The sequence below is a fragment of the Emydura macquarii genome, unplaced genomic scaffold (genome assembly GCF_026122565.2).
Source record: "Emydura macquarii macquarii isolate MOO-44397 ecotype Brisbane River unplaced genomic scaffold, CSIRO-AGI_Emac_v2 contig_312, whole genome shotgun sequence".
NCBI classification, from domain to species: domain Eukaryota; kingdom Metazoa; phylum Chordata; order Testudines; family Chelidae; genus Emydura; species Emydura macquarii.
In genome coordinates, this window is record NW_027130449.1 from 10,229,503 (window position 1) to 10,239,068 (window position 9,566).

At 60.6% G+C, this 9,566-nt stretch overlaps 1 protein-coding gene across 1 annotated transcript; it reads left to right on the forward strand.

Annotated features, from left to right (window-relative positions):
• The first annotated feature begins 349 nt into the window (after positions 1-349).
• On the forward strand, positions 350-9,566 carry THY1 (Thy-1 cell surface antigen). The gene is made up of 4 exons (XM_067565066.1): positions 350-688; positions 5,400-5,489; positions 6,346-6,681; positions 7,659-9,566. The coding sequence occupies exons 2-4, from the start codon at positions 5,453-5,455 to the stop codon at positions 7,769-7,771; spliced, it is 486 nt and encodes a 161-aa protein (XP_067421167.1). The 5' UTR covers positions 350-688; positions 5,400-5,452; the 3' UTR covers positions 7,772-9,566.

Below are 9,566 nucleotides of genomic sequence, written 5' to 3' on the forward strand. Positions count from 1 at the left end.
GACTAGTCAGCCTCATCTCCACCTCCCGTCCCGTAGAGCGGGGTTGGCACGGGCAGGGGCTTGTGGAATGGTTCTCCCTCTTCCCTTCCCTCAGTCCTAGGGCAGGGGGTGTTCGACCCATCCAGCCGGGGAGGGCGGAGGCTGGGCCCTGATCTTGCATGGCACTGAGTGCTCCCCCCCGCCCCCCTCCAGCCCCTGACACCAGGGGGGACCGAAGGGAGGCGGTTTGCACAGAAGAGGCTCTGGTATCTTGCCGCATCCAGCCTTCCATCTCTCCTGCCCCGGGGGCTGGACTGGGGTGAGCTGACCGGCTCTGGACATCTCTACCCTGCAGGGAGAGGAGGGGGGGGGGGTTCAAAGGCTGAGAGCTGGGGCTGCCTTGGCGGGGGGAGGGGAGCCCTCCCTCCTCTGCACCCCTCCCCCGGCGGCGAGCCTGCCAGGCGCTGACACCCGCAGAGGAAGGATTGATCGGGGAGGCAGCCGGACTGCAGAGGGCAGGGCGGGCCCGTCTCCACTGCAGGGGCTTGCGGGGGGTGGCAGTGGGCGGGCAGCCCGGCTCCTGATTCGCGGGCCGGCCGGCGCCTCCCTTCCCCAAACTGCAGGCGCAGCGCGGCGCGGCCCCAGAGCAGAGCAGAGCCGAGCGGCGCAGGGCAGGCGCAGGACGGGCGCAGCTGCAGCCGCCGGGCAGGTGAGGCGCAGCCGGGCCCCGGGAGGGATGGAGGGCAGCCCGGAGCCGGGGGCGCAGCCTGGGCACTGCGCTGCGGGGAGAGACCTGGCTTGTGCCGCCCGGCCCGGGGGCAGACGATGGCCCGGTCCCACGGCGGGCGGGCTGGCTGGCTGTCTGTCTGTCTCTCCGCAGGGCGCAGCGCCCCCCTTCCCCTGCACACTGACGCTATGGGGGTGCCCGGATTTCAGCAGCGGGGCTGCTTTTCTTTTCCCTCCCCCGACAGCTGCACCCAGGGGACCCCCCTCCCCCTCCTCCAGCGCCCGGCGCTGCGGCAACAGCTCCCCGGCTCCCCGCAGCCCGGGCCCCGCCACCGGCGCCCGCGCCCTGCCGCAGTGGCCGCCCGGGGTGGCCGCCCGGAGCCCAGCGGCAGCTCTGCGGTCCCGTGGGAAAGGGCCGGAGGAGGGGGGGTGCTGCGGAATATGGGGGTGTGGGTGTGAGCGGGGAGCGCCGCGAGCCCCCACGGCAGCCAGTGGATCCAGGAGGGAGCTGGCGGGTGACCCGCCGGGGGGCAGGAGAGGTTGGACGGTCAGATCAAGGCTTGGGGGGGGGGGGGGTGATGCTGAGACAGGGGAGGGAGGGGAACCGCTTCCCGGCCCGCCTGCCTCCCTCTGGTCTCATCCTCTTTCCTCTCCGCCCCCTCCCCTCCCCATGACTCATCTCTCTGCTCCCACGCCTGGGGGACTGGATCCCAGAAAGCACAGCCTGGGGGGGGCCCGCTGGAAAACCCTGGCAGAGAAATGAAGATAAACCAGGCCCCGAAGAGCCTGCCCCAGCAGCCCACGGGCCGGAGGATGGGAGGGGTCGAACCCCCAGGGCATAAATGCCAGAAGGGGAGGTGCCCCCTGGCTTGAAGTGGGGCCCGGCGTTCGCAGGGTGGTTCCGCGGCGCTCTGCACCCCCCACGCCAGGGCGCGGGACACACCCACGCTGCCAGCCATGGGGGGCTGGAGGACACGTTGCACGCAACTTGCAAGACCCCGTTGGCCAGCCAGGTCTCGGGGGTCATCTGCTCAGCCAGGCCGGTGGCCGTCCACATGCATGCCCCACGGCAGATCATCCTGGGCCAGCTGGTTGGCGGGCGCTCTGCAGCGGGGTTCGGGGCCGGCTGCCCCAGGGGCGGCAGGGTCCATATTCTGGTGAGCGGAGGCCAGTTGCTAGGCAGGAGGAAGCCTAATAAAGCCAGTCCCCATGGAGAGATTTTGCTGACATTAGAAATTGGTTCCTCCTCTGCTTCAGCTGCCAGGATGTGAGCTCTGTGCTCTCTTGCTACAGCCCCTGTGCCATCAGTGCTGAGCGCAGCCTGTCTCTCGGGGGGGGGGGGAAGTGAGGGGGCCCTTTCCTGCAGCAGGGGGACCCAGGATGCGGCGGGTGGGTGTTGGCAGGGCAGGAGTCAGCGGAGTTTTCTATTCCCACGCCCATCACGGTGGTGGCTGAGGTTAGAGTAGGGGCGGTGGAAGCCAGGACTCCTGGGTTCTCGTCCTGGCCTGGCCGCTGACTGGCCGTGTCACCTTGGTGGTGACGTCCCCTCTCTGTGTAATAGGGCAGGTGACAGCCGCCCTCCTCAGCAGAACGCCTTGCTGCTGACTGCTGCTGCAGGAGCAAAGACCTCTGTCGCTGTGGAGTTCCCAGGGGCTGGGAGCAGTGGTCAGGGGAGGATGTTTTCAGGCCCGCCGGGGTGAGGAGGGGAAGCGGAAGGACCATGCTACACATGCTGCTGCTGGCGGGGGAGCAGGGAGGACGGAATCAGGAGAATTTCTGTATTTAAACAACCTGTTTCTGTTCTAAATGAGAAGAGGGGATTGTCGTGTTACACGTTCCCTGATCGGAGGCTGTGAATGGGGGAGCAGGGGTGTGAATGGACCCCACACACACACACACACACACACACACACAGACTTTTAGCTTTGGTCCTACTCCAGCCCGCCTGGGACGTGAGGAAGAGCTTGCGGCTCTCCCCCATGCACGCGCACACACTCACAGCACACCCTTCTCCGACACACGCGCACAATCACGTCCTTTGCACCTACCTCCCTTTTCTGCCAGCCACACGTGCAGCTTCACATGCCAGCTCGCACATGCTCTCCCGCCCCCTCCCAGGCCTTTGTGCACTCAGCACAGATGCACGCCATCTCGCTCTCCTCCCCACCCTCGCACCGTTTCCCCACGGTGTGTGCCCAGAGCTCGCACGCTCTCACACGCCCACAAGCAGCCCTCTCCTCCCCACCCCCGCCGCACAAATGTTTCTAGCAATATCCTCCCCTTGTGTGGGGCTGCCAGGCCCCCGCGGCAGCGCAGACGCTCTCCCTTCAAATCCCCCCTCCCCTTTCGCTGTTTCTCGCGCCAATGTTGTGACACTTTGCCCTCCCGCTGTTCCGGAGAGCTGCAGTGTAGAGCAGGGAGCTGGCGACCTGGCGCATCGCTGGCCGGAGCATGGCGCACCGAGGGTGGGGCTGGGGGAAAGGTAGACCTAGAGGAAGCCAATGCAGGTTCTTGTAGGGCCCCTGCAGAGGGATTCAGAACAGCTGGGTGAGGCAACGGGCTTGTCTTCATTGCACGCTGACTCGAATGTTTCCCCTAACTTGAATCCCGTCCCCAGGCAGAGCTTCTAATTAGAGCCAGCTGGCCTGTCGGGAGCCTGGGCTCTGGCTCCAGGGAGCATGACTCATCCCCTGCTCACGCCCCCCATTCTGTGCAGCTCTGTGTTGCATCGCAGCCTGGCTGCCCTTGCTGGAGGGAGGCTAACCGGTGGTATCGCTGCATTGAAGACGTAAGCTAAGAGAGGAGCAGGGCCAATCTGTGCCCCCTCTTTAGGGGGTGATCCAGCAGCCCCAGACTCTCTACCCCCCCCCCTCCACCTGCCTGGGATTCTTTTGCACCTGGGGGAGCAGGATTCGGTGCCTAGGGTGGGTCAGGAGAGCTCTGGGAGTTGCCATAGGTGAGCAGAGTCGATCGTATGTGTGGGAGCAGCAGAAAGTCCAAGGCGTCAGAGAGACCAGTGTCCTGGGGACCAAATGAGACTGGAGTCCTGCCCTTTGGAAGCTGTACTTTGCTGGCAGCCCTCTGTTGCAAAGACTGGACAGACGGGGCTGTTTTCTCTTTGTGGAAAAAAATCACACATGTAAGAATTCCACGTGGCACTCAGGGTGATTAATCGCTTTGGTATTTCCTCACGGGAGGTCTTGCAAACAAAATTATCCCTGCGATCTAGACCTGTCCGGACTCGGTGGTCTCCTGATGCAGAATGTCAGTAACTCCGCCCCAGACTCTACACTGTCCCCCTGCCACTTGGCAAACAGACTGCCCTAGGCCTGCCACGTGCCCACACTCGCCTTATCATGCACTTGTGCATAGCCCTCTTCTCTCGTCTGTGAACACGACTTCCCACGTGCACGCCAGTGCACACGAGAACATGCCTGCAGGCTCATGTGTCTTTCCCGCCGCAGCCCCTGCTAACTGGGGGGAGGTTATTCTCTCTCTGGCTTCCCTCTCTGTCCCATCTTCCCACTGGGAGCTGGACCATCTGGCTCCTAAGACCTGGGGTTGGATTCTTTGTGCAGTCACTTGGCTTTGTGCTAACAGTGTTAGTCATTTCCCTCCCATGGTTTAAACCAGTGGTTCTCAACCAGGGGACGCATACCCCTGGGGGTACGCAGAGGTCTTCCAGGGCTTTACATCACTCATCTAGATATTTGCCTAGTTTTACAACAGGCTACATACAAAGCACTAGCAAAGACAGTACAAACTAAAATGTCAGGCAGACAATGACTTGCTTCTGCCGCTCTGTCTATGCTACACTGAAATGGAAGTACAATATTTACATTCCAACCGACTGATTTGATAATTATATGGTAAAAATGAGGAAGTCAGCAATTTGTCAGTAACAGTGCGCTGTGACCCTTTGGTATTTTTATGTCTGATTTTGTAAGCAAGTCGTTTTTAAATGAGGTGAAACTTGGGGTACGCAAGACAAATCAGCCTCCTGAAAGGGGTACATCAGTCTGGGAAGGTTGAGAACCACTGGTTTAAATTAAACAGGCTCTGAGGATTGCACGGTCCAAAATGGCATCTCTTCCCCCATTGCACACGCTGCAAGGAACCTGGAGGGAAAGCCAGCGAGACAAAGGGAATTTTTCATTCTGAGTTGCTGCAGCTCTGCTCCCTTCCTGTGTCCTACCACCAGCTCCTGTTCCCGGGTAGCCAAGGGTCAGCGGGTCCAGCTGTGGTCCCAAAACACTGTAATCCCACCGCATCCTCAACACGCTCCCTGCCTGGCTGCACCCCCCACCTCCCTCTGCTCAGTTGTGTTCTTGGCCCCTTTCTCGCACTGCCTTGCCATGAGTCATCCTGGCTGGCTCCCGCCAACCCAAACTGCTGCAAGGGGCAGGGCCATGTGTCCATGAGTCTGAGGGTGGGGAGGGGAATCATGTGAAAGAGAGGAAGTAAGTGGGCTTGTTCTGCCGGATGCTGCAGCTCAGCCCTCCCTCCCTCCCACCCCATTTTTAATGCGGGGACCATGCGGGAATGTGTAGGCATGGTAGACGTGCCCCCCTGCGTGCGTATATGTACACACCCGTGTGCGGTCACACACCTGCCTGGGCGTGTGCACGGAGGGTGGCACGACCCTGCCCAGGTCCCAGTCCGGTCACTAACCAGCACGTTCTCCTCCTGCTCAGGCCCCCCTCACCAGACTCCACCGCTGACGGCCCCCAGCACAGAAGGCGGAAGGATGAATCCCACCCTCAGCATCGCTGTCATCCTGACAGGTATGGCCCAAGAGTGGGATTGTGCTGCCATCTAGGGGCCGAGCTGCATAAGTGGCGCCGCCTGGAGAGACCAGTCATACAGTAACTGTATATAAATGCTTCACTCCAGAACAAGCGGGCTCACCACATCCTACCAATGAGGGGCCCAGGCACAAAAGGAGACGTGGGAGAGCTAGATTTATGCAGCTCCAAAGGGATCAGCAAGCGGGCTTCATCTATGCCCAGGTGCACCCAGTGGCGAGGATGATTTCACAGCGTATGGGCTACCGTGCTAGGCTTTCTCACGGCCTTTCCGCCCCTGGGCAATTGGGCCCCACTGGATGGGTGTGCTTTGGAGTGAGGGACCTAAAATGCAGCCCCAGGGGCCAATGAGGGAACAGCAGACACTGGTCTTGGCCCTGCCCCTCTGTGTCATGAGACCAAATTCTCCCTGTTCTCATTTCCTCTCTGCTGGAGGCAATGTACAGCCTGGATTGTGTGGGGAGGGGGTGACTGGAATGGCTGTGGGTCCCGGGCCGTGTGGAGGGGGTGTTCTCACATGTCATGCTTTGCCGTGACCCTGCAGTGAAAGGCACTGACTTTGTGGGGAAAGGGGGGGAAAAAGAGGGAGAGAGATTAAAAGCCAAACTACTGCTGCAGTCTGATGGAGAGTCTCCACTAGCTCAGGTGGCTGAGTCCTCGTTTTGGGAGCAGGAAGTCCTGGGGTTCTCTAGCCCCATGTGCGGGTGGTTTAACCAGAAACTGTGACGGGTCTCCATAGCAGGTGGGTTTACTGCTGCATGCAATGGAGCAAGGGGTAGCAGCAGGCTTGCTCCTGCCTCATCCCCCCCGGCCTGACCCTGTTGGCCTGTCCCAGTGCTGCAGGCTGCCCACTGCCAGATGATCAAGGAGCTGAGCGCCTGCTTGCAGGGCCCCAGCCTGCGCGTGGACTGCCGCTACGACAACCGGACCACCAACCCCCTGACCTACGAGTTCGCCATGCTGAAGGACAACAGGAAGCGCGTGATCCAGAGCACCCTGGGCGTCTCCGAGAACATCCTCAAGATGCGATCCAGCGTCAGCCTGTCCAGAAACCTGGTGTGCCTGCAGCTGAACAACTTCACCACCGCCGACGAGGGCATCTACACCTGCGAGCTGAAGATCACCGGCGACTACACCAACAACCAGATGAAGAACATCACCGTCATCAAAGGTGGGCCGGGGAGGGGAGCCTGGCGCCCGGGGGATCACCCTCCCCGACTCTGTTGCCCCCTGGGCTTCCCACTGACTTAGCACTGCCCTTACGCCACCTTCTGCGCTCCAGGGCTGTGCTACTGATGCCACGAGGGGCACGGATTCCCACAGGCCCATCTGTTGCCCTCTGACCATTTAAGCCCTGTGCCCAGTGCTCCTCCAAGATGAAGGCCTGGACGCCAACGCTTTCCAGCCTCCTGCAGCCAGGGCAGGGTGGGCAATTGAGTCCCCCACCCACCCACCCACCCACCCACACACACACACACACACACACACACAGCTTACTTGCCTCCAGCCCCACCTCCTTGCCAGGAGCCAAGCCCCACTTGCCCTGCCAGACCCTGTGCATTTTGCAGACATCTGTCGGAGGCTTCCCGCCCATTCAGCTTCCCACAGGGCCCTGCAAATCCAGCCAGTGCCAGCCCTGAGCCGGGGAACAAACCAGATCGGAGCCGCTGCCTGTTCAAAACCCAGACTCTTCCCACCCCAAAGTGCCCCGTACCCCACCTCTGACCGTCTGGAGTCAGGAAGATACTTCCCTGTGGGCAGGATCTTACCTAATTGCCCCCGAAGGGTCTCTTCCACCTTCCTTTGAAGCAGCGATTGTCAGAGACAGGACAGGGGAGTGGATGGAGGGGACTTGATGCTAATCGTTTCTATTGCATTAGCACCTAGAACCCCCTGGTGCCAGGTACTGGGCAGACGCGCAGTCCGCGGTCGCCCTGCCCCAAAGAACTCGCAGTCCTGCCGGCCAAGACAAAAGGAAGGAGGGGGAACCATGGCACAAGGAGAGGAAGTGACTTGCCCAAGGCCATGCAGCTGGTCCAGGGCAGAGCCAGGAAGAGAGCTCAGGTGTCCTGGCTCCCCACCCATCCTCTTTCTCCAGGGATCTCATTTTGCTTCCTCTCTTCTCCCCCCTTCCTCTTGCCCCCACAGACAAGCTAGAGAGATGTGCTGGCGTCAGCCTCTTGATTCAGAACACCTCGTGGTTGCTGCTTCCGCTCCTCTCCCTGCCGCTCCTGCAAGCTGTGGACTTCGTGTCCCTGTGAAGGGGACGCGCAGCCGAAGCGACCTGCCGAGCCCCACCACCCGAACGTGGCCCTTTGCGAGAGAAGATGACGAACGATTTGAAACCAAGGAAATCTCCCTCTGTGTATCTCTCTCTATATATCTACCCATGCCACCCGACCATTGCCATCACACCCCATGTCCGAAATATGCTGGGGGCCGGGGGGGATTTCTAAGCAGTATTACAGGATCCAACGCATGGCGGCATTCCCTTGCACTCTGTTAGATGGCGCAGCTTCTTCCATAGCAACTTTGTTCATTTGTTTCGGTGACAGGGGGAGTAGCAGCCTCTAGGGAGCAGCTTTTCTTGTCTGGTTGTTTTTGGGGGTTTTTTTTGTCCTTGGAGGGGGGAGAGCCAGCAGGGCCACCAGACCCGACTCTGGTAAGGAAGAGACGGTCAAAGGGTTAGGGGACCAACTGGGGGACTCCTGACCACCCCGCCAGCCTGGAGAACAGAGGGTGGCCCCGTGTAAAGTCTGAGTCCGGACCTAGGCAAGGTCAGGTGACTAGGACGAGCTGGGATACAGTACAGTGCACTAGCTTTTCACCGCTGGAGAGCGGAGTTTGAATCCTGCCCCGGCAGATGAATTTGGTGGGCTCCCAGCCTATTCCTTAGCGGTCCTTGGTTCCACGCTGCACAAAGCCATGATCATTGGTATGACTTACTGCGCCTGCCTAGGAAAAGACCCGCATTGAACCAGCAGGGCAGGCTGCAGATCAGTCGTGGAGTGTGCGAGACGAGGAGACCCCACTGCAGAGAAAGCCAGGGCTGCCAAAGGACTCAAGATTGGGGCGCAGGGATAGACGGGGGGGGAGGCACAGCACTGAAATAGCACAGGGTGCTGAAGGGTTTGGGACAGAGGCATATGCACAAAAATACTTGCCCATCACTCACCCGTGCTCTGCTGGGCTCCAGCCCTCGCTGTAAGATCAGGAGGGTGGTTGCTATAGGAGTTGGGTGGGTTATTTTTAATTAATCCCGAACTAAGGAACTGAGGCAGCAGCTTTTTAAACTAGTCAGTGTCTCAAGGCCCAGAGCTCCCTGGACAGCAGCTGCCCCTGCTCAGTGGGGACTAGATGTTAGCTGTGAAGAGAGACCCCGTTCTGAGCTATTGCCAGCTCAGCTGCCCTGCTCGCTGCGTGATCTCCTCCAGGCAGTATTGCCCAGGCACAGACCCAGATAGCACCTGCCTAGTCCTTTCTTCCCCAGCATGCAGGGGGGGGAAGGGACACACCTGTCAGCCAGGGTGGGGAAGTCCTCCTGGGCCCTGGGAGAGTGTCTTTTGCTCTTAAAGGAGCCAGTCTTTGCCTGCCTGTGACAATCCTAGGACTGAGTGAGGGGGGAGAGGAGGTATGCTAATAGGGAAGGGTGCAGCACAGATGCCAACTCCCACTCCTCCAGAACCAGGGGAAGCTGCTCTGTGCATCCCTGTCCTCCCCATCTCCCCTTGGGGGGCAGGGGTAGAGAGCAGGAGCTGGGGACGCCCCCAAAGCCACAAGCTCTCATCCCTGCATGCTGGCCTGTGGGTCTGATTCCAGGCACTGGCACTTCCAGCCAGGGGACTGTCTATCCCTGCCTGGCCCAGCTCCTCGTCTGGATGATGGTTTCCTCCCTCTTCAGCCCAGTCCCCTTCCGGAGTGGTGCTAGCTGGGGATGAGGAGAAAGAGCCGCAGCCTTCCTCCCTTCCAGGTTGACGGGCTGTGCTGCGGGCCCGCCTCTCTTTAGGAGCATGAAGGGCCTAGTAGAGTGGACACCAGTTAGCTGTGTGACATTCC

Excerpts from the sequence above, each read along its gene's own strand:
- THY1 (XM_067565066.1), top strand. The coding sequence starts at position 5,453 with ATGAATCCCACCCTCAGCATCGCTGTCATCCTGACAG. Across the intron at positions 5,490-6,345 it reads CATCGCTGTCATCCTGACAG|TGCTGCAGGCTGCCCACTGC; the intron begins GTATGGCCCAAG and ends GGCCTGTCCCAG. Across the intron at positions 6,682-7,658 it reads GAACATCACCGTCATCAAAG|ACAAGCTAGAGAGATGTGCT; the intron begins GTGGGCCGGGGA and ends TTGCCCCCACAG.